This window comes from Halichoeres trimaculatus, unplaced genomic scaffold, assembly GCF_033239565.1.
Source record: "Halichoeres trimaculatus isolate MK-OKI-2021-1 unplaced genomic scaffold, fHalTri1.1 fHalTri1_scaffold_22, whole genome shotgun sequence".
Classification (NCBI taxonomy): Eukaryota; Metazoa; Chordata; class Actinopteri; order Labriformes; family Labridae; genus Halichoeres; species Halichoeres trimaculatus.
The window spans coordinates 19,758,776-19,782,952 of record NW_027437200.1 but is presented as its reverse complement, the minus strand read 5'-3'; the positions used below and the strand labels follow the sequence as shown (position 1 = coordinate 19,782,952).

Sequence of the window (24,177 nt, the reverse complement as noted above, 5' to 3'; positions counted from 1 at the left end):
TGAAAATATTTATTACAACATGCAGAAATTACAGTAATCATTCCCCCTAATTTTACAGATTCATGTCACAAACTTCTTACAGTAAAGTCAAATTTAAGTGCAAAACGTTTGCTAGCCATAATATTTACAAAACAGTTTAGCAAAGATCCCTTGTTCTTCTACAGCAAACAGTAGCCACATGTGGGTAAAAAAAAAAAAAGCAGTAGTTCCTTTCCCGTTCCCTTTAGCTATGGTACAGTAACAGTTGGTACAGCAGGCAGTGAAATGTCGTAATTACAGCAGTTACGTCTGAAGAAGAAGAAGAGGAAGAGGAGGAGTGGCGGCGCTTTAATTGGAGCTCTCTGGAACGTGCGCAGCTGCATCAGTGAGTGTTGTTCAGAGGGGGAATGTTGTGTGTGGCGCACGCTCTGCTCATGTGACAGGAGTGGCAGAGGAGGTGGGAGTCCAGAGGGAAGCACTGCGAGCCGGGCTTATCGGAGAGCTGCTTCCCGCACTCCTGGGAGGAACAGATACAGACAGGAAAGCAGTCAGGAAGTGAGACAAGAAGTCAGAACCAGTCTGAATCAAAGTTTTTTAAAAAGTCTCAGGTGTGACGACTCACCTCGCAGTGGTAGCACTCAAAGTGATAGTCCTTGTTCATGGAGACGACCCGGAGGATCTCTTCACTGCCCTGAGATTAAACGAAAGACACACGAACATCAGCAAAGCGATTGATTGAAAAGGTTTCTGAACTGATCTTTTAATGTCTAAATTAAGTCACAACTATGAAACAGAATTTATAAAAAGTCAGACTCATGTGAAATAAGTTGGAATAACTGAGCGCTATTAGAGTAATTATGGTAATGTGGTTAAAGGATAGATTCACAATTTTAAAGTACCAAGTTACACTGGCTAGAAAATGAGTGAGTTAATGTCATAAAAGCCTTTTCTAATAATTTAATTTTGGGACAAACATAAAATTCACTGATGAGAGAAAGTAAAGTTATGGTTATGAAACATGTTGTTTATTTGGAATGAAAAACTGAGTCAGAATTTTAAAGTTGCAATAGAAAGACAGAACCCTGAGAGAAAGTCAATTGGAGACGGAAAATCAGATATCTATATAAGATTTTTTCTGACTGAAGTCAGAAATCTGAGGGTAAAAAGGTCAAAAGGTTAAAAAAAAAAGTTTTTTTTTCTTTAAGTCAGATTTTTTACTTTTTTCTTCTAGTAGACTAAACAGATTCTGACTTTTTTATACAGGTTCAAAAAATGTCAGAAGTCTGACTAATGGTTAAAAAAAGGGCAAAATTCCAACTTTTTCTTTTTATAGGTTCCAGAAAGGTTACTTTTTTAAAAATTTTTCTCAAAAAGAAGAAAAACACTTAAAAAATTGGTTCAGAAAAGTTTCAATAGAATTTAATTCTTCAATTTGTAAACAAAAAAAAATTAAAAAAGAAGAAAAAAAAAGAAAAACACGTCTGGAAATATTTGAATATTTTTGCTCTATCTTTATATCTTGTCTTTGAATAAATAATGAAGTATGAAGTTACATTGGCAAGAAAATGAGTGAGTTAATGTAATAAGAGCCATTTCTAATTGTTTTATTTTGGGACAAATGTAAGATTCAGTGATGAGAGAAAGTAAAGTTATGGTTGTGAAACATGTCGACTGTTTTTAATTAAAAAGCCGAGTCAAAATTTTAAAGTTGAAATAAATAGACAGAACCCGCCAGGCGCGTGTGGGAGAAAGTCAATTGGAGACGGAAAATCATGCATAACAGATTTTTTCTGACTGAAGTCAGAAATCTGAGGGTAAAAAGGTCAAAAAGCTTTTTTTTTCTTTAAGTAGACTAAACGGATTCTGATTTTTTAATACAGGTTCAAAAAAATGTGAGAATTCTTACTTTTCCACTATAATGGTTAAAGAAAGGGCAGAATTACAACTTTTTTCTTTTTGTAGATTCCAGGAAGGTTAAATTTTATTTTTTTTCCGGAAAAGAAAAAAAAACACTTCAAAAAAATTGGTTAAAAATAAATCAGAATAAAAATTAATTCTTTAATTTGTAACAAAAAAAAAAAACTTTGTCCGGAAATATTTGAATATTTTTACTCTTTATCTTTATATCTCATCCTTGAACAAATATAAAAAGTTGGAATAGTGACTTTCCTCTGACTACGCTTTTAAAAAAGTCACAATTTTGACCTTTATCACCAAATGGGGTAAAAAAAAATTAAGATTATGACTCTTAATAGTTTAAAATAGTAAAAAGGAAATGAGATCTGTTTTTTCCCCATCATCATACATTTTTTCTTTCTGTCTTTACCTTTACCTGACCTTTGACCTTTCTCCTCTTCCTTAAACATGTGTCAGACTGTGTCACGTTTGGTTTGAAACTGTTCCCCAGTTACACCTCAGTTTGATTTAGTAAATTATTATTCTTTTATTTTCTTTTTCTCTGTACCATAAACATTTTCAGTACAAAATTCAAAACATGAGTACATAATGAGAAAACAACTTTCTTCTCATTTCTTTTAACACAGTTTAATACTTATATTTACATTTAGGCCTCTATGGACTTGTTTCTTCTTTTTTTGTGGCAGTTTTAGTGAATCATTATGAAACCTTTTATTTTTTCTGCTTCTGTAACTAGAGGTATAAAAGTGAACAGGTCCATTGGAGGATGAACTGGAACACCTGTACTCACCTCAGCAGGTAGGATGGGTTGTAAACAGGCAGCACACTTCGGAGCGAAAGTCCTGCAGCAGAAAGTTTAAAGACTGTTAGAGCAATCACTGAATATTTTGTCTGCAGGTCTTTCCTCTTTTAAACACCTGTATTCAAACACACTAAAGTGAACCTCACTTGTTGTAGTCGGCCACGCAGTAGATGTTCCCGTGATGGTCCACGGTGAAGGGAACGCCGTCCAGAGCCTTGGCACACCTCACGCAGCGGAAACAGCCGGGGTGGTACGAGTTCCCCAGAGCCTGCAGGATCTGAGAAGAGACCAAGAAAAACATTTCTTTAATTTTCTGAAGCCATGCATCAAATCAAAGTAAAAATAAAGATAAGAATGAAACGTTTTGTTTTCTTGCTCCGACCATCTGGAGCGTCTGACGTCCATGAAACTGAATGTGCTGAAGTATTTCAAACCATGCACAGAAAGATGCCTGCGTATCCCAGGCTCCCTGTGTTGTCTGTTTATATTTTGGGTGTTATACGGTTCAAATATGGTAAAAAGGTTTAAGAGAATCACTCCCAGACTTTACTTTATGTTGATGAAAAATCCCAGAGCAAACATTCCTCTGACAATCCGACATGGGAACCAGCAGAGGAGCCAACGAAAAGGACGTCACTGGATTTTTTTAATCCTCCGGGGGTTCTTAGAGGGCATTCTGGGAAATGACTTCAAACTGCACAAGCTGGGCTGAGAGCCTCTGAATTCACACACACACACACACACACACACACACACACACACACACACTCCTCACCTGCTCGAGTATGAGGTGGCCACACATGCTACACTTCTCCGCTGCCGCCTGGAATCCTGAAAACTGTAATTAAAACAAGGAGATTACCATTAGAGGGAAATCAATCCTCCGACTCCAACATGTCTGAATGTGTGTGTTTGTGAGGTGTGTGTGTGTGTGTGAAAGATTGAGAGAGCTGGATGACTAAACACACCCTGACCCCAACTCTTACCATGTAATCCTCTTTACAGTACACAGAGCCGTTGACATTGTAGAAGTCCTTGTTTCTCAGGGTGCGTCCTACAGAGCGAGAGACATGAGTCAGCAGGATCAGAAAAATGAGACAATTCAGGAAAAAATCACATTCAAAACATGATCCAAAAAAAAAACTATCACAGAGCTCTGGTTCTAAAAATACCCAAAAGTTAAATTAAAACTTTAAGACTGAGTGAGATTAACAAAAACTAAATTATTGGACATAAAAACAGGATGTCAGGATGAAATCACTGGAATGATAAATCATCTTTGACAGATTTTAAGTCATAAAAGTGATGTGAAAAGTCAGAATTGTGAGATTCATCAATAAAACAACAACAATGATAAAAAAAATTGAAAGAAATTCTCATAACTCTTTTATTATAAGAAAAATATAAGAAAAATGCATATCACGAGAAAAAACAGTTCTGCGAGCAAATGTTAGTATTGAGAGAAAAAAAAACATCAGATATGAGAAAAAAAAGTTCTAAGAAAATTAATTTTATGAAAAAAAGTCATTTATGAGAGAAAAAACTCAGCAATGAGACAGAGAAAGGGGATTTATGATTAAAAAAACAAGAAATGAGAAAGAATTATGAGAAAATGGCATTAATGAGAAAAAAGTTTGTTCTGAGAGAAAAAACCCAGCAATGACAGAGAAGAGGGATTTGTGAAAAAAAAATTAGATATGAGGAAGAAATATCAGAAAAATGGCATTCATGAGAAAGAAATGTCAGTTATGGGAGAAAAAACAGTTATGAGAGCAAATGTTAGTACTGAGAAAAAAAACATTAGATATAAAAAAAAGTTATATGAAAATGAATTTTTTGAAAAAAATGTCTGTGATGAAAGAAAAAACTCAGCAGTGAGAATGAGATGTATGATGACGAAAAACATTAGATGTGATAAAGAAATGGAAAAATGGCATAATGAGAAAATAATGTCAGTTATGGGAGGAAAAAAACAGCTATGAGCGCAAATGTTAGTACTAAGAAAAAAACATCACAAATGAGAAAAAATAAGTTATGAGGAAAAACTATTTTATGGAAAAAAATCTTAGTTATGAGAGAAAAAACTCAGCAATAAGAAAGAGAAAATTGATTTATGATAAAAAAAACTTTAGAAATGAGAAAGAAATAATAAAACAAGGCATTAAAATTAGAAAAAATATCAGTTAATGGAGAAAAACTCAGCAATTAGAAAGAGAAAATGGATTTATGATAAAAAAAAGAAATGACAAAAAATAACAGAAAATGGCATTAAAATGAGAAAAAAGTCAGTTATGGGAGAAAAAAAACAGTTATGAGAGCAAATATTTATTCATTTATTAATCTATGGAAAAGATGTCAGTTATGAGGGAAAAAACGCAATTATGGTAGCATATGGCATTTATAGGAAAAAAAAACATCAAATATGAGAAAAAAAGGAAGTTATGAGAACAAAAACATTTATGAGGAAAAAAAGTCATTTATAAGAATAAATTTAAGTTTTTAAAAAATAAAGTTTTGAAGTCTGATTAGCTCAAAAAAGTCTAAATTAGATTTAATTTATCCGCATTAGATAAGTTCAAATTTGTTAAAGATGAATGTTAAAATCTAAGATATGTGGCTGTAATTGGACATAAAATGTTGTAGTGATGAGAGCAAAAGTTGAAGTCATGACATAAGAAAAAAGAAAATTTGGGGATAAAATGTCTTAAGTTTGTTGTCAAAGGTCATAATTACAGGATATCACATCATCAGGATGGGGTGAGAGCTGTAATTATGATATGGGACATTATAATTATGAGATAAGTGATCAGAATAATCATGCAGCACTGTCACAGAAGGAGTTGTTAGAGATCGTCGTCGTGGTGATTCATTGACGACTGTTGTTGAAAGGTTGGGTGTGAGACTCACCACAGGACACACAGGTGAAGCACCGCGTGTGATAAAGGCTATCCAGAGCCTGGCAGGCATTATCTGCCCCGTACACACCTTTCCCACACTTCACACAGGTTCCTGCCAGACAACAGGGAGCGGGGAGAGGAGAGGGGGGGGTAAAAACACACAGGGGACACAAACATGCATTTAGTGAGGAGTAATCGCTCAGCGGCTCTTAGCACTTCATTTACGACGCATTCCAAGAGGATGTGTCTGAAATCCAACTCCACACAAAGTGTCAACACTTGTAAATCCTCTCGTTCGCACCACCTAGGGGATTTTCACACAGTTAAAACCCGGTTGGCCATGCCAGCCTGTTTGCTCATCCACACAAGTGGAGCGCTCAGGCTCTGTTATTAAAAGGGAAACTCCACCGGATCTCAGTCTTTGGCAGTCGCTCCCAAAAACAGACCATTCTTTCTTCTGGAGATCTTAAACTTAAGACTTTCCTTTACATTTGACTTTCAACCCCACAATTTGAGCAATTCGGAGGCTAAACAAGACAGAGCTGTTGCTACTTGATGCTAGGACTTTGAACTACCCCAGGGAACAAAAACAGAAAGTAGGACAAACTCTGCTTTCTTAAATCATTCTCTAATTGCAGACCTTTCCCTCTACTGAGTGTCAATAAAACAGATGTTAAAGATAAAAAAACACAATTTCAGCCACTTTTTCAGTTTCTTTTCTTGCTATGGCTTTTCATCTGACAGTCTACATTTTAGCTCCTGAATGTAAGGTGGAAAAAAGTTGTCGTGGTCCAGGCTACTGCCTCTTTTTTTTCCCCTGTGATCTGTTTAAAGGGTCTGCCCACTGCGTTTCTTTCCTCTCTGATGTGGCAAGGGAGTGCCACACAAACACAGGATTCTTACACTCTGGGATGGCCGTTTGGATATTTAGGAACAAGCATGTTTGCCAAAACCAGAAACCAGAGCAGGATAGACTCCAGGCTTTAAATGTAACGTCTGGAAGCTACTGCGTACGAAGAGAAGTTTGGAAGAAGCAGTTTAAAGTTAATGTGGAGAACTTTTTTCTTAACAGGAGGAAGAAATCTGGGGATGTTGAGCAAGTAAAAATTAGTTTGACATACTTTGAACAAAAAAATCACCATTTTAGATACTCAGTAACACGGACGTTGGCATGACCTTGTGATAAGGTTGCACACCTTTGAGGCTAGCCACAGAGCTGTCAGCAAATCCAAATCAAATAGTCGCCAGAAACTGTTCAACAATTAATTGAATAATCACAAGGAATTAATCAACAATTAATCAAATAATCGCCAGAATCTGTTCAACGATTTTTTTTAAAAAGACCCCCAGGAACTGTTAAAGGTTAATCAAATAATCACGAGGAACTGTTTTCAGTGATTAATCGAATAATCACCTATAACTGTTCAACAATTAATCAAATAATCACCAGGAACTGTTTTCAGTGATTAATCAAATAATCACCTATAACTGTTCAACAATTAATCAAATAATCACCAGGAACTGTTTTCAGTGATTAATCGAATAATCACCTATAACTGTTCAACGATTAATCAAATAATCACCAAAAAGTGTTTTCGGTGATTAATCGAAAAATCACCTATAACTGCTCAATGATTAATCAAATAATCACCAGGAACTGTTTAACAATTAATCGATTAATCACCAGGAACTGTTTTCAGTGATTAATCGAATAATCACTTATAACTGTTCAACGATTAATCAAATAAACACCAGGAACTGTTTTCAGTGATTAATTGAATAATCACTTATTACTGTTCAACGATTGATCAAATAATCACCAGGAACTGTTTTTAGTGATTAATCGAATAATCACCAATAACTGTTTAACAATTTGAAAGAAAAATCACCAGTAATCAAAAATATTTTTAGGAACTTTTTTGATAAATCTAATAGATATATAGATGTTAAATAGATGATTCATAATTTAGTCATTAGAAATAATTTAATGATTAATTACCAAGCCCCTTGGAACTTTTTGACAATTAATCGAACAATCACTGGGAACTTTTCTACAATTAATCTGAGCCCAACACAGGTAACTGTTAAACACTAAATCAAATCTCATGCTTTCTGTGATTTGTTGTAGACCTATGTTACGCTAGTTTAGCCAAACAAACTGATGAAGCTTCTTGGATGAGTAGTGAAACTCGACACAGTCCAAGCGTCTTGTTTTTGCCAGTCAACAGAAAAACCATGACCTGGGCCAAGCAAAGTTTGCACTCAACCTTAGTTTAATAAGTCAAAAAAGTTCTTCACAGAGGCTTCTTACAACCAACAGGTCTGGTTTCAGAGCTACCTGGCATAACGGTTTCTTCTTTGTTTGTTAGCAAACAGTTTTCAAAGTGGCTACAATCCTGAGCTCTGTTTGATTTATTTTTAAATTAACAACTGTTAGCTTTGTCGAGGAGCACAACGCAAATCTTTTTAAAAAAGCCCCCCAAAAGAGCTTTCTTACAGAAAAGTCTTTATTTGTTTTTGATGGACTTTCCCTAAATGTTTTTACTTTTTTTATAGTTTCTCCTTTAATTTCAGTTTTGCTTTCTCTTTTCTTAATGGGCATTTACGCATCTTTTGCTAACTGCTTTTCACGCCTCTGAGACCTTCCTTCATGGCTGAGAGGAGTACAGTATTGTTTGTCCCCTGCGGGCACACATACCTGAGCAGAAAAACAGGCTGCAGCACACACCGCCCCTGCACACGCCAAGGCAGCATTACACACACACACACACACACACTTAGCATGACTCACACATGCTGCGTTATTGTGGCCTGAAGTCACTCCGGGGGGGAAACACACCCTTAATTCAACCAGGCAGTGTAACACACTCCTGCCCTGCTGTAATCACGTACGCAAACACATCCTAAACCCTAATCTGGTGTGACTCACTGTAATGGTTTGAGCTGTGTTTGTGTGGAAGTGTGTTATTATCGTCAGCAGGATTTTGTCATTTAATGGCAAAGCCGTTCTGCTGTATTAGCTCTTTATGTGCAAACTAGCATTTAAATTATAAAAAACACAACGTAACGTCTTCGAACAGCTGACATCTTCCTTCCTCGAACATCTACCTGTCTGGATCTGAAGCCTCAGCATAGTTTTTCTTCCTCCTTTATGCTTTGCATGCTACAACCCTGCAAGTCTCTGCAGGTTATGATGCACCATCCATCCATACACCGCTTTCAACTATTAATCCGTGCAGCCATCCATACAACCCTTTCATTTAGAGGGAAACCTGTGATCTGACACCGGGCGGTCTGGAGGATGGTAATAACATCCTGAGTACAGACGCTAAGATAGAGCGCAGTTGGAGTGACGACATCATCTCAGATTAAGGTTGTGGAGATGCTCTAATAACCTGATCCCTTAGCGGAGACCGAAACTGATGACTGAACTCAAGGATTGGGATGCTCGTTTGATTTTTTGGGGCCGTTTGGGGGTCAGTGCTGATGAAGTACCAATGCTTGCTTCATCAACATGTTACAAAAAGAATCTCACCAAAGAACTCCTGGCGGTTCTCCGTGCCCTCTCTCCCAGCTCCCGGATCCTCCTGGGGTTTCCCGGGCCCTCCAGCCGAGCATGACCCCATCGTCGTCGTGCTTGGTTTGGAAAGAGCCGTCAGCGCCATCATCGACTGCTCTTTCAGCATCAGGCCCTCCACGATCCCCCCACCTTCCTGCGCCGCATCTCTCAGAAGAAGCCGTGTAAGCTCTTCCTGGTACCGGGTGCCAGGTAGGTCCGAGTACCTGGCCCTGTCTCCCATCAGGACCCCGTCTTTGGCCCTCACTCCTGCCTGCTGCTCCACCCACCACTCTGGACCGGCTTGGTAGCAGGCTGCTGCAGGACTTCCAACAGCAGGTGGGTAGGAGTGTCGGCTGTCTTGGGCACCTTGGCGCATCCCTCCGTCCAGGTACTGAGTCCAAGCCTCTACAGGGGTCACTCCAGCTCTACCTGGAGCGCCGTAACCAGCAGCAGAGGCCCCTACCTGCATGGAAGGGGACTGCTGCTGTGGAGGGAGGCCTCCAGAGGCAGAATAGCGGGAATCGTAGCCCAGGCTGATGCCGCTGGTCCGGTTGCTGCTGCAGCGGCTCCCCATGGGGCTCCCACCTCCACCGCCACTGGCTGTGCTGGACGCAAAGCTGGACCTGGGGCTGACCAGCACGGACTCCTGCAGGCTGAATGAAGAGCATGGGCTCAGTGTTGGTCCAGGGGGGTAAAAGAAGCTTCCCCCAACGCCTCCTCCCGTCATGTCTGATGTTCGATGTGGTGGATGCGAGAGGGATGCAGGCCTGGTGCTCTCCCAAAGTTCACTCCCCGTACTCAGGCGTTTGTAGAACAGAGCTTCCTGAAGAGAGAGCCGTTTGTGCCTCTCAGGCTCAGAGAGGTAGCCTGGCTCTGCCAGACCACTTCTAGGAGCCGACCCGTAACCCGTGGCAGTGGGGTACGGTGGGGGAACAGAGAGCGGAGGTGGCTGTGAGAGGAGCTGCTGTCGCCTGACCAGCTGCTGGAGCTCCAAGGAATAGCGGCGTTGATTGAGGGATGCCTTGGAACCAAATGCCCCCAAAGGGTCGCAGTCAGGGCCCAGACCAGACTCTCGCCTCAGGTGAGAATCCACACCTTCACCCAGGTAACAGGAAGCTCTCTGCTGGGGGGAGCGACGCCTCAGTGGAGCCAAGGTAGAGGGATGAAGCTGTTGCTCACCATCTTGAGATATGGCGCCCACGCTGGAGGAAGGTGGCGGTGGGGTGTGGAGCTGAGAGGGAGTCATACCCATCCCACCTCCTCCTCCTCCTCCTCTCCCACCCGCTGGAACACATGCATCACTTGTGGTTGCAGAGGCAAGCGAGAACTGGCCGGGTCTTGAGGGCGAGGCAGCTGCAGAGCCAGGAGCTGGTGGCAGACCGCTGCCCCCACCACCGCCGCCTCCGGAGATGCCAGTGTTGGCGTTGCTGTTATTAGAGTTGTTGGCAGAGTCATGCTTTTTCTTTGAACTGTTGAATTTCACACTGCCTGAGTCTGTTAGCTTTAACTTCTCCAACAACTTGCTTATCGGCCTGTCCATGGCGAAGCCTTGTGTTTTATACCTGTCTAGGCAAAGTCCCAAAGCTCCCCCCTTTAAGTTACAGAGAGTGCTCTACTACAGTGTGGAGATATACAGCAGAATATTCAAGTCAATAAATCACTAAGACACCCTAAACCCTTACAGTAACATCGAGAACTGGCCTTGAAACGAGCACAAAGCTACAAAAGGGACCCCTGTACAGGCAATAAATACAGAACAGATAAATAAGACATTTAAGACATTTCTGGGTGGTTACATGACTTAAGTCCTCTGAGTCATCTGGTTTGCCCTCATGTGGAAAATCCACAGGAACAGGTAAGCTGTGGTGAGGAAGAATCCATCGGATTATCGGACAATTAATTCAAGTCAATCCAGCTAGGAAGCAGGAGAAACATACATCCAGGACACTTCGGTGTGACCTATGGTCGGGGAGGGCCTCCTTTGTGGACCCTCATGTGGCTCCACATCTGCATCTTCACCGTTACTTGAACAGTCTGAAACACCCTTTACGTTGAAATAACGTCCTCCAGTGCGCTGTGGGCTGTCCCCCCGTTTGACTTCTCTTTCAAATAACACAAAGCATTGAGGTCCAGCGGGTTGCAGGCGATCACCACTTCATGTGGGTCCAGTGTAGACAAGAAAATAAATCCGTTTGTGCTCAGAAAGTCGACTCACCCGACTTCTGCCATTCATTTCAGGACAAAATGAGCTCGGAGTAGTTTTGGAAATCTTTAACTTCTTACTCTGGGAACAGAAAACCGACAACAGCACTCGGTAGACTCCTCCGTCTGTCCGTCCATCCGCCTGAGCTCGAATGCTTTTATCTTTCCCGTTTTCAAACAGAAGAAATCCTGCCTGGAGTCGGTTGAATCGTAGCGGAAAAGTTTGTTTTGAGAGAGGGAAATGAGGGAAACCGGTGCGCCGTTACAATTCCATCCAGCAGACCGGTGCTGGCTTAAACGTGTCGCTCGAGATAAATAAAATCCCTCCCCGTGTGCACTGCACGGTCGACAACTTTGTTTCTTTCTTTCTTCCCCCTAAATAATTACTTACCTCCCCCCTCTTTTCAACTGACAAGCTAGCGACGTTAGAAAGAGCCGTTCCGGTTCGAGTCTTTCAAACCCAACTTCCCCTTGAGAGGCGTTGCAATTGACCCAAACACAATCTAAAACAACAACGCTAACCTTTAGGCTATTCTCATATTTTGGACAAATTTCTATTTGATAAACAGACACATTTATCGACAAAATGTCTTCTCAGTGGACATTTTCTAGCGTTCGTCTCGAGCGCAGAAGTTTCCCGCTCTTATTTTGAAGGGTGGTTCGTCGAACGACCGTTACGTTCTGTTCCAACCGTTGAGCTTGACGCGTCACTCTTCCTTTATCAGGCAACGGCAGCTCGTTTCCTCCACCGAGCCGGAACACCTTTCCACCAGACATGGCTTGTTTCGTCATTTACACGCCAAAGTTCCCCAGAGGATGTGTCCGAATAAAACCACTTTAAAATAAAAGAAAGCGATGCAGCTAAAAATACAAATATATGCACAAATATGTAACTTTGAGTTTGCTAATGTGGTTTGGCGGGAAAAAAAAGGTTGGTCATCCACTTTATCCCTTCTACCACTTGCAATCTGGTTGTCTAAGCAAAATAGTCTTCGTTTAAATGGATGCTTATCTACACAATAACATAGTGGCTTTTGACGTCACGTCTTAATGTATTTAGCTTTTTGTCTCCAAATGTGTGGAGGTTTGACAGTGATACAGGTCACTACAACAAGTTAGTCATTAAAAATCAATTTCAGATTTAGAACTAAGCTAAAGTTTGTTTTTTATTTGAATAAAAATTACCCAATATCATAGCTTAAAACGCATAAACAGAAATTTTAAGAACTGCACTCATCCTATTTCTCTGTAAACTACCTGTCATCAGTTTGCAGTTGCCTTTTTTAGGCTCCATGTTGCACAATTTGACATTTGAATAAGTGTTACAGTTGTTGTCGGTGTTGGTGTTGAGCAAGGCTGGAGAGGAACCCACAGTTTCGTCCTTGGTCTTATTTCTGGGAAAGAGTTGCTTCAAATCTTGAGTTTACATTCCAACATTTACATATGATAAAGTGACAAACTGTTAAATAAAACGTTTGAAAGATACACGTTTCAAAGTAGAAAGGCAATTCAAAGGAATTAGTTTTTTATCTGAATTTGGATGACACTCAGTTTTTGATAACTTCATTATTTCATTTTGATACACAAACTCATTTCTGATTAGCAGCTACTTATTTCTAGAAAGTTAGTTCTGTGGTGTTTAATAACTGAGAAATATATTGATGTGGTTAGGAGTTGGCACAAGCTTTAATAGCGCCAGGATCAAAGTGTATTGCTTTCTTTGATGTGTTTTGTTGCTGAGTGAAAGAAAAAAACAACAACTTTGTTGTTGGCAACTTGTAAACCTTTTTTGTTGTAGCCTTTACTGAATTATATTAAACCAAATGACATCTGATTTTGTAAAAAAAAAAAAAAAAAAAAAAAAAAAAAAATCCCAAAGGCAATCATAATTGATAATAGATTTGTCTATTTGACGTTCTACAAATATTAGTTGACTAACTGGCAGGTTTTTCGACCTTAGGGGGGTTCAAATTGTTTACACTGTTCAGTTTGGGCAGCGGCACTACTTAATTGTACCACCAGCCTGTGGAATGTGCGGAGGGACACCGGGGAGTGAGGTGCCTGGTGAATTTTTTCGGCGTGTCTGAGTTCTCCAAGGAGGATACAGAGTAAACATCCCGCTACTATTTCAGGACTCACCGGCCTTTAGACAGTCGTAATTCCGGTCGTTTTGTGGCGGTTAACGGACACACCAAAACACACTAAGCGTTGATAAAAGCACCACAGTGTTTACCCTGGTGTGTTTGGATAGGCTTGTCGGCTTTCTGTGCCCCGGAGCCCCCCTTCATACGGAGCCTTTCATGGCCCCTGCGGTTCACCGGAGTCCCTGCAGCAGACTCTAGCGTTTACTTCACAGGCTGCGAGTGGGAACTTGTCTGAAAAGCTAACAGAGAAATTCTTCGGGGCTTAGTTGCGGAGCAGTTCATACAAAAAATACTTTGAAGAGCTGAGCAAGCGCTTGGGCTGTTTCAGTGAATCATATCAGTCGCATTTCCCCCTCTGGCTCGGTGTAGTCCATTGTTGTGTCGTACAATAAGACTGCAGACAAAATGTGTAGAGGAGCTATTTTCAGTAGGTGGCCTACATATGCCACCCAAATTAAAGGGGTTCTGGTATTGAAGAATTTTAATATAGGCCCATATTTAGGGAATTACCAAAATTAGCATTTGAGGGCAAGCGGGAAGCTTCAAATATTTTGGGTGGGCCGGAATCATTCATGGTACAATAGCTACGAATATAGTCGTGTGTGAGTGTGGTTTCATAGGGCAAGCTAGTCTAACATTTACAGTTGAAGTGAAACGTGTTAAAACAACTTGTCATTCTGTCAAGCTTTGTTTAACACGATGACATCAGCATGTCATTATATGAGGTCATTATCTTAGACTTGACAAAGCTCGTCCATAGCCTCAGGAGACATTATATAACTGTTTTCACAGTCTACAAAGTATGTCATGTCTACAAAGGTAAGTGTTATATATATAAAAAAAACCTTTGAGGACTTCTCTGGTACCAATAAAAAAGCTGCATTTCCTTATATATGATTATTTAACGCATAAAGCAAGTTTGTTTACAGAGACAGTCAATGCACTTTACTTAAACTAAGTCATAAAGCAAAAGGTAAAAGTAGGCAGACTTACCGGACACATCAACTGCAAAATAAAAGGCAATATTAAGAAAAAAAACATTGCTTTTTAAAAATATGAATGAAAATTAAGTTATGTGGATTATTATAACACAGTTTGTATATAGTACTAAAATCAGTAAGAATAACGTTAGTAATATATAAGCTTAAATACTTTCTAGATATTCTATATTACTTCTAAGTAAATTTTGATCCAACTCACCTCAAAAAGTTTAAAAGCAACTTCATTAAGACTTCTCTAAATATCTTTGGCTCCACCTAGTGGTCAACACCAAATACTTCAGGAAAGATGGCTGCCCCCATGAGAACATTGTGCTGTTCAGGTGAGACAGAGGTTATTCCCAGTATATGTTATGTGTAACCCTAGAAACCTTTAATTTAAAGTTAAAGTAACGTGAATATCTCATTTCATCGCTCGCTTATTTTTGACTTTGACTTTTTGTGGGAAAAACGCGGAACTGAAGCTATGACGAGCAGCTAAGCTAATGCTAACACTGCTAAGTACGCTCGTGTCTGAAAGGACGTTTTACAGTTTGTTTTGGTTAGAACAACTGATAGTTATCACCAAAGGGGAAATTAAATATTACATTAATGTCCATGTATTATTTTAGTTCTGTATTTCCTGATAAGATCGTAATAAATCGGTCAATAACTTGCCTGTAGATGTCAGGTAATCAATATGTCGTTTGTTTGCATTCTTGTTTTCCAGTATTGAGGCTCTCCAGTAGACAGTTCAGCACAACATGTGGATTACAGGCTGGAAATAAATGGAGACAAGAGTAAGTAGATTGTGTGGGTTTTATATAAAGAAGATTATTATCGTGCAGTATACCCAGTCTGTTAAAGTCGTAATGCATTGCGGACAAAAACTGGTTTTACATTTTGTGTGCTCTTCATGTTCATCCTTAGCATATGAGTGAAATATGGAAAAAGTAAAATCTCAAGTCTTACATATGCAAGCCCTAAGTAGACATCACTCATATTTACAAGAAAACAAAATAAGCCTCCAAGTTTATTATTCTTGATCACTCATTCTTATCATGTGTTACATGACTACACAAGCGAGTATGTGTGGTCATATGTCATTTTTTCCCCTATGAGTTCTAAGATAAAAGTTAAAATTCAGAATTAGGGATGTAGGATATATTAGTTTCAATATCGGTGTCAGCTATTTTTTTTTAACATAACGGTCAAAGTGGGCCAGTATGTACTAATTAGCTGCCAGCCATTTTTCAAGACCCAAGTGATGTTGTTTTCTCTGACTATGTAAACACCAAAACTACTACTAAGAAAAGTGGTCTCTCTTCTTTTATGTCTGATTAAAAAAAAAACAAAAAACAGACAAAACAAACTTTTTGATCACGTCCATCTCGGGCGCTACATCTTTTGATTCTCTCCATGGTCGTCTTTTCTCACGACCACGCCACTCTTTCTCTCTGAGCCACCTTGACACATCATCCCTATTACTGGTATTAGCATCCCTATTCAGAATAAAGAAGGGTCTTTTTATTTTTATTCATTTATTTTTTCCATTTTCTTTTTTATACTGGCCTTACCTTTAGAAAAATATCCCATTATGTAGAGAAATTTAATTTAAAAATTCATCGTAGGTCATCATGATAAATGAACTTTTGCATTGTTGTCTTGAGGTCATAAGAGAAATTATTTTGGATCTGCCTTAAAAAAAAAAAAAACACTCAAAATTTAAAATGTACATGTCCTCTCTGATCTTATAGCGTTTGTGTTTGTTTGCAGACATGGACTTTCCCGCACAGGTTCAGAATATGGCCCTCTGACAGACCTCCCTGACTGGTCATTTGCAGGTATTGATATTTTTCATTTCATGTTCCTTTTGATTTCAAAATCTGGGATATGTTGGATATTATTTTATTCCTTTTTTTTTCATGTGCTTTCTTACTTTTGGATTCACACAGATGGCAGACCAGCACCTCCATTGAAAGGGCAGATAAGACGAAAGCAGGAGAGGGAAGTTATAGCTGTAAGTACTAACACCATGAATGTTTTTTTTTCCTTTTTTTTATGTTTTTAAGAAAAAAAAATGTCTTTATGTTTTCGCCATAACCTTTGCAACCTTTTCCTCACAGAGGCGTATTGTGATGCTGAACTCAGAGGTGGACCGTGGTATAGAGGCCTGGGAGGAGAAACAAGAAGAGGCGAGACGTGCGGAAGAGCATAAAAAGTCACTTTTACTCAAACCTAAAGGAAAGCTATTAATGAATAAAAAACCTCAGAAACAGACCTGAATTATCATAATAATCACTGTATTGTTTTTTTTTTACTTTCAATAAATGTTTGTTTCACTCTAAGTTTACAGTGTAAGTCGTTCATATCCCTCTTCTTCCACCAGAATGCAGCATTTCTCTTTCCTCTGATGCACTGTGAGGGCTCAAACGCCATTTTGTCAGGAGTTGGCCCCCGGTGATTGAGTTTTTTTTGGGTGAGCAGTGGAAAAGGAGGTGGCAAACATAACGCTGGTCTGAATCAGGACTTCACTGTGTATAAGAGAGAGAAGTGAACTGCTGCAAAGTTATTCCTCTGAATACACGATAAGTTTGGTGTCAGATGGATTAAAGTGAATAGGAAAAGAAAGATTTGTGATGCTAAAACAACGACAACAACAAAAGACTTATTTTATTATGTCTTTTTTTTATTAGAAAATAAAAGTAGAGAGTCTTAAAGTTGATATTTTAGCACATTAAGCTAATTTTAGCGAAAAGTAGCTTTTTTGAAGCATCTCTTTATGCTTGAAAAAGTGGACAGAAAGTCTGAATTTGATGCCTGGCATCTGGAAACATCGTTATCCAGCTGCAGCCAAGTTGGCAGATCGTTTCTTCCCACTGAAACTGATATTTTATTGGTATTTCGTCGAGTATTTGCGCTTCACTGAGAAACTCTTGACTTAAGTGACGTTTATTTCGAAAAGCAGTTGATACACTTGGCAAAAATGCTCAGATAAATCTTAAAATTTCCGTTATTTCCGCATTTAGCGCCTTTAAGCAACAAACAAAGACTATATATGTAACGTGAGTTTTCGCGCGGCGCACTTCCGGTGCCGTTTTTCTAGCTGCGTCTTTGCGAATTCAGCATTAATTTTGAGTGACTTTGACTTCTAAACAGACTATTTACAAAGTGAGGTAACCCCCTCCTCTCCTCCTCATGCTCCTGGTCCCCTTCACCTCACGTTTCCCTCCCTCCTCCCTCTCTCCTCCCTCCTCCCCTCTTTCTGTCTTCGTCTCTTGTTGCAGACTTCAGCAAAGCCTCACTGTAATTAGGACCGCTAGCCGCTGAGTTGCAAATTCTTTTCTGTGGAGAAGGCGAGTCCTCTCCTCCCCTCGTCTCCTTTTCCTTGAATTTTCATACAGCTGACCTAAGGAGCCGACTGTTTGCGGTGTTGCTGAAGTGTGTGAGGGCATAAAACAGGCCGCAGAGGGTGTGAAAGATAACAAACACTGTTGTAAGAAATGCTGAAGTGGTTCGTCGCACACATCACACCTGCCACCTTCAAAGACCTCCGCGTACTCTGAGAAATGAAACTTCATTCTTTCTCCTCTCACATCCTGCTCTCTCTGTCTTTCTCTGTCTCTCCTCGGACTCCTCCCATCCTCTCCTCCCCCTCTCGTGTTGTTTTGGTTTTGGGGAAATGAGAACCAGATGTTGCTTATTGTGCAGAAGTTGAGGTGGGGGAGTGAGGTCAGTCTGCGACTGAGGATGGAGGATAACTAGCTGACATGCATGTGGACTTTCATCCGCAGACCAGAGCAGGGAGGGGTTGTGGGAGATGAGCAGACCCCGGTGCAGGGTTAGAGGGTTGGGGGGTTTGTAAAGGGGTCTGATTCAGCAAAACGGTCCTCAGAAGACCGCTTCCTGACCCGGGTGTTCCTGCTGAATGGGGCACCCTGGGTAGCCTGGTTGAGAAAAATTACTCAGCCTGAACATTATAACAAACTGTGCTCTACATTATTAAAGTGGCACTGTCAGTTAGCTTAGCATCATTTGAAGATTAAAAAATAACCACACACATGAAAAATTTGTTGCCGTTTTTGGCAATTTTTGTCACTAGAAGATGTTAAAGAAAATGATATGATCTATTTTTGACTTTGGAAATGCACTAATAGAGAATGGTACGGTGGCCAGAAGGTGTCCGACGATTGCAAACGAAAAAACATGAATGCAAGAGCAAAACCACAAATACAACAGCTACAATACAAATGGAAAAATATATATATATATATATATATAAAAGGAAAAACAAGACAAATGCAAAAAAAAAAAAATCAATAAATATTAACACTAATGCAAAATCTACAACACAAATTGAAAAAAAAGGAAAACAGAACAAACAAAAAAAAAAGAAAAGACAACACAAATGCAAAATCCACAACATAAATAAATAAAAAAAAGAAAACAAAACAAAGAAAAAAAAGAAAAAACAACAGGAACGGAAATCCACAACACAAATTGAAAAAAACAAAACAAAAAAAAACAACAAAAAAAAAACGCACTTTTTAATCATCAAATTGCCGCTTTTATTTTTAACTTTTCTTCTTTGACATTATTATGGGCAGTATTTTAAATCCTTTATTTTAAATCTTTTAAATCACCAAATATCCTCTGTTGTTTTATTTTTATTTTTTTAAATCTTTTGTTGTTTTTATTTCTACAGGTGTTTTCCTTTCCTTTAATGCGTGATGGTTCTCATCCTTCTATTTCTATATCTTTCCTCACATTTCTTTTTTACCTCTCTTTTACATCTTCTCTTTTATTTTTTCCTACTGGTTGATTTTATGATATAAAGCGCTTTGTAACTCTGTTTTGAAAAGCACTATATAAATAAAATATATTATTATATTTTTTAAAACTAAGGGCAAAATTAATGAGTCAAATGAATCTTTAACTCTACAAGTAATATCTAAACAAGCAAATCAAATCATCGCCATGAGCTGCTGCGTAACGCTTTTAACACAGAGAAGCCTACGTTCATAACCTGAAGTTTTTATTAATTAAGCTTTGAATAAACAAAATTCTTACCAATGTATAAAGATTTGTAAAAGAAGAATATGGATTACTCTATTCCACATCTTTTTTCTGTTTTTCTTGAACTTTTTTGTCACTTGGAAGGAAAAAAAAGTTAAGTTTTTCTCTGTTGAAGCCTGAGGCAGCCAGTCTCAATTTCCTCCAGTAGGACCCCCACGATCTTTAAAGTTTGTCGTAACAAATACAAACTCATTATAAGTCATTAATATAAAACCACAGTCTCAAGGGAAATTTTAATCATCTGGTTATTTGCCTCTAAAAAGTAGGGGAGTCAAATAAAGCAGCTTAAATGGTACAAATTCGTCACAATTGCTCTTGAGTCTGCCAACACAGCGCATGAACAATTATTTTCCAGCCTTAGAAGTCGGTCAAAGAGAGAAATGAGGAGGAAAAAAAAATCTGTTTGAGTTACAGTAGAATATAAATGGTGCCATAATGTAGGTCACCCAAACAAAGTCTCAGGTTGAATTGCAAACAGCTGCCAGGCCACTTCCTGCCTGCTGTGGAGACAGGGTGCTGAGCTCCAGGGTTGTTCCTGCACCGCCCTGAATGACTGTTCGGGGTTCAGCATTAAAATGGCTGACAGAGAGAGGACAGACCTGAACCTGAGCCAAGGTTTTCACCAAAAGTCCCATCTGTGTGTTCACAACCTGCAAGACAAGCCTGAGGGCCGCGCTCCAAACAGACGTCCAGATTACTGCCTCCAGAAGGCCAAAACAATGAGGAAACTTGTCCTGGACTCAGTCTGCTGAGTTTGATTTATCTGCTCCCACATCACTGATCTTTTTAGTGTCCAACTGTCACTGATTCGGAAACTGAGATCTGTGACGAGTTTCTGGCTGTGTCAAACTCCTCAGGTCTGGATCCAGAAAAGTTTCCAGGAATGAAACTCAAAGTCCCCTGAGAAGATTGGTGAAAATTTGCAAAATCTTAACATGAGAAAACCGACATCGTTAAACTGCCAAACTTCAATAAATACTTCTAGTTTTCTACAATTTGTAAGTGAAATTTAGGGTTAGAGGGTTACAAGGTTGCAAAGTTGGATTACTGTGTTAGGGTAAGGCAAGGATACACAAAAGCTCCGTTTCCACCAAGCGGTCCGGTTTAGATCAGTGTAGTTTAAAATACAGCCCCTGTTGCAAAGTGAAGATTTTTTCGACCAATCAACGCACTGCTGTGTTGTAGCGCCACCTCCTGGGACTGGATCGGTTTAGGTGTCATTTACACGATAACGATTTTAGGGTGTAATGCAAAAGTATTGTTGCCTCATGTTTACACAGAAACAGATTTTTAGCCAACCTAAAATGTAAACTTTTGAAAACGTCCTTGAGTGTGGGATTTTTCTGAAATGCTGCCGACATCGTTGCCTGAAAAAAGTAAGCCGGCGTTTTCAGTGGGAACGTTGACCTCACATCAGTCCAACAGTAACAGTACCGTTGTTACAATCTTCGCAGACTACTATGTTGGGCTTTTGCTGCTGAATCTGCTGACTGTCTTTCCAACAAAATGTGCTTTTTTTGGCTTGGTGTGTATGTCACTTCCAGTACTTCCAGAGCCAGCCCCTAGTGGACACTCGAGAAACAGCAGATTTTAGCTCTTCAGCAATGTCTCACATTCTTAGACTGGAGGTTGCCGCTTGTGATTGTTCCATCTCTACTTCAGTGGAGATCTCCCAAAAGCTGCTTCTGGACAGGACAGTTATAGCGCCACCTACAGGCCTGGCATGCTTACTACAGCGGTTTCAGTCCCTCAGCATTTCCGTGTAAATGCAGATTTAGTTGTGCACAGTGTTGAGTTATGGGGACTGAGGTTAGAGTTACTGTGGGTTAGGTGACAGTGTCTGAAATGTTTTTCCAAGTATCTTCTGTAAGAAAGATTTTGTCAATCGACTTAAGTCTAATTTCATATTCTTGATCCAGAATTCCAAAGTCCATCCTTACACAGGATTGGGAAAAAGTCACATTAACGTTTGACAAAAACAAACGAAGAGTGTTTGACAAACTTGAGGATTCCTTGAAACTGCTGTCCTGAAAATGTTCCCGCGTTGACCCTGATGTTTTGGTTTAACTCAGATGTTGTTTCCTGTCGTACACATGCATTAACAGTCGACCAGGAGTTAAAACAGAGAGCGTGAGGGAAAAAAAGAAGGAAGGAAAGAGCGGAGAAAGAAAGAGCAAAAACAGACCAGAGATACTTGTGGTGGGAAGAAGGAGGAGTGGTTTCAGACTGAAGCCTCATAAAAGAAACAATTTTGCAGCGGGTAAGGAAATAAGAAGGAGGGAGGAGGCTGAAAAAAGTTTTTTCTTTCTTTTTTTTTCTCTAACAGAAAAGTGTTAAGGGAAAAATATTCTCAAGCCAATAAAATCCTTTTTGTTTTACACCTTTCATCCTTTCTTTCACCGAGCTTCTCCTCCTTATGTTCACCTTTCTGTCACATGTTTAAACTATTAAAAGAGTAAAAACTGAACACACACATACTGTAGCCTACAGCACACACACACAAACACACACACACACAGAGCCGTGCACTTCAAGAATACCAGATGCTCAGCTGGAAAGCTTCTCTCTGCAAAAATGTGACCCTTCCATCATTTTTTCCGCCCTGCTCCTCGGCACATGACTGCTGGCTCCTCGTCCAAAACAACCAGAGGAGGAGGAGGAGGAGGAGGAGGAGGAGTAACTGTGTCCAAACCATCAGCTCCAGCTGTGCAGGCAAAAACCTGCTCAGTCCAGGACGGTCCTGGTCAAAAAAAAAGTTAAAATAATGAGATAAAAATGTAAAGTTGATATGCCAACAAATGTTGAGTTTATGTAGTCCAATTGTTTTTTTTGTGACAATGAGATTTTTTTTTCATGTCATAAATTATTTACTACTCTTTCAGATGAAACAATTTTTTTTTAATTATTTTATTTTATTATTTTATTTTTTTAACTCTGGACCCAACAATCATGCCCCCCACTCCCTATTTCAATTTCATTTCTCATTACTTTCACATTTTCATCTCATAATTTTGACTTCCTACCGCTTCCTACATGGTTCCTACCGGTACCATGTACCGCTTCTGAACGTATAATTTTGATTTTTTTTAAATTTTCATGTTAACTTTTCATTTTTTTTCTCTTTTTGATTCTGTGACTGGTTACTACTTTATCTTTTTTATTTAAAAGTTCACCTGCTCATCTCACAATTTTAACTCATTTTCTCAGAATTCTCAACTTTTTATCTAATAATTTTAAATTATCTGAATTTTTTTTTAATCTCATGCGTCATTAATTTTTAAAAACTTTTTGTGCCACTTTTTTGAATTTTAAATAAAAAACTGTGACTTTTTGGTTTATGACTTTTTTTCTGAGTTTGACTTTTGATTTATCATTTTAAATTAATGTAAATAATTTTTAATTTTAATCTCAGAATTTTTTTAAACTATTTTTTTACCCTTATTTCATAATCTTGAATTCCTAAAATCTTGAAAAGGGCATTAATTAGTTAACAAGATTTTTTTTTTTTTTTTTTTTTTTTACTGGTGGCTCAAATGGGCTTCCATACATCAAGGTTGAAAAATGTTGCAGATGTTTCTCTGCTTAAGTCAATTCAACCACTGAGGGAAAAGTAAAACATAAATTAATAAGACAAAAATTAAAAACTTCTGGTTTATAAACTGTCAGTTTTTTTCTGTGTTCACTTTTTTCAATTTTTAATTTAAAGAATTTTGACTTTTCAGTTCATGATTTTTTTTTGAGTTGGACTTTTAATTAATCATTTTAAAGTAATGTAAATATTTTTTTAATTTTAATCACAAAATTTGATTAATTTTTTAAGCCATTTTTGACCCTTATTTCACAATATTAAATTTATAAAATCATGAAAAAGGCATTAATTAGTTAACAAGATTCTTTTTTTTTTTAAATACTGGTGGCTCAAATGGGCTTCCATACATTAAAGTTGAAAAACATTGCAGATGTTTCTCTGCTTGAGTCAATTCAACCACTGAGGGAAAAGTAAAACATAAATTAATAAGACCAAAAATAAAAACTACTGGTTTATAAACTGTCAGATTTTTTCTGTGTCTCCATGTTGGTGGGCTATGTATGATCTTTAGTGAAGATTGGAAAAACACTTTGCAACCACTTTAATCAAAACATTTCAAAGACCACAAATTCTTTTTTCATTAATCTCATTAACTCAACATGTTTTTGATACAGTTGTTGTGGTTGTAGTGTGTGGTGGCACTGAATTATATCAAAGGATGTTTCTAATGTCAGAGTTTTTATGACTGAGGTTGAGAAAGAAATTTAAAAACATAATTCAAGTCGGTCTACTTCTGTCAATAAAAGAGCTAATTATAGTCATTCATACAGAGCAGAATCGTTGAAGCAACATTTAGTTGAATGTGTTTTGTGTGTACAGGATGGTTTAATTTCACTTAATCTAACGAAACAAAAATAAGTGAAAACAGGCGGAAAAAATCTCATTCCATTTTATTGATATGATCATCATTATAAATATCATTACCATTATCATTGTTATTAATTAAATGAATTCACTTTGATTTCGGTTTGTGTAGAAAATAAAAAAATGAAATAATTGAGCACCATCAAAGTTTATAAATAGCATTGATTCTTA

The 24,177-nt window shown here is 38.5% G+C and overlaps 2 protein-coding genes across 2 annotated transcripts; one reads left to right on the top strand and one right to left on the bottom strand.

Moving 5' to 3' along the window:
• Positions 1 to 4: 4 nt before the first annotated feature.
• ajuba (ajuba LIM protein) lies at positions 5 to 11,807 on the bottom strand. The gene is made up of 8 exons (XM_074699137.1): positions 9,131 to 11,807; positions 5,606 to 5,707; positions 3,685 to 3,752; positions 3,474 to 3,536; positions 2,845 to 2,975; positions 2,687 to 2,738; positions 602 to 670; positions 5 to 496 (listed from the first exon to the last, which is right to left on the bottom strand). Exons 1-8 carry the CDS (start codon positions 10,692 to 10,694, stop codon positions 362 to 364), a joined length of 2,184 nt encoding a protein of 727 aa, XP_074555238.1. The 5' UTR covers positions 10,695 to 11,807; the 3' UTR covers positions 5 to 361.
• Positions 11,808 to 14,745: 2,938 nt separating this feature from the next.
• mrpl52 (mitochondrial ribosomal protein L52) lies at positions 14,746 to 16,823 on the top strand. Its single transcript, XM_074699143.1, has 5 exons — positions 14,746 to 14,821; positions 15,208 to 15,277; positions 16,254 to 16,321; positions 16,433 to 16,497; positions 16,604 to 16,823. Exons 1-5 carry the CDS (start codon positions 14,788 to 14,790, stop codon positions 16,760 to 16,762), a joined length of 396 nt encoding a protein of 131 aa, XP_074555244.1. The 5' UTR covers positions 14,746 to 14,787; the 3' UTR covers positions 16,763 to 16,823.
• The last annotated feature ends 7,354 nt before the right edge of the window (positions 16,824 to 24,177 follow it).

Excerpts from the sequence above, each read along its gene's own strand:
- ajuba (XM_074699137.1), bottom strand. The coding sequence starts at position 10,694 with ATGGACAGGCCGATAAGCAAGTTGTTGGAGAAGTTAAAGCTAACAGAC. Across the intron at positions 2,976-3,473 it reads GCCACCTCATACTCGAGCAG|ATCCTGCAGGCTCTGGGGAA; the intron begins GTGAGGAGTGTG and ends GTCTCTTCTCAG. Across the intron at positions 671-2,686 it reads AACCCATCCTACCTGCTGAG|GGCAGTGAAGAGATCCTCCG; the intron begins GTGAGTACAGGT and ends GTTTAATCTCAG.
- mrpl52 (XM_074699143.1), top strand. The coding sequence starts at position 14,788 with ATGGCTGCCCCCATGAGAACATTGTGCTGTTCAG. Across the intron at positions 15,278-16,253 it reads GGAAATAAATGGAGACAAGA|ACATGGACTTTCCCGCACAG; the intron begins GTAAGTAGATTG and ends GTTTGTTTGCAG. Across the intron at positions 16,322-16,432 it reads CCCTGACTGGTCATTTGCAG|ATGGCAGACCAGCACCTCCA; the intron begins GTATTGATATTT and ends GGATTCACACAG.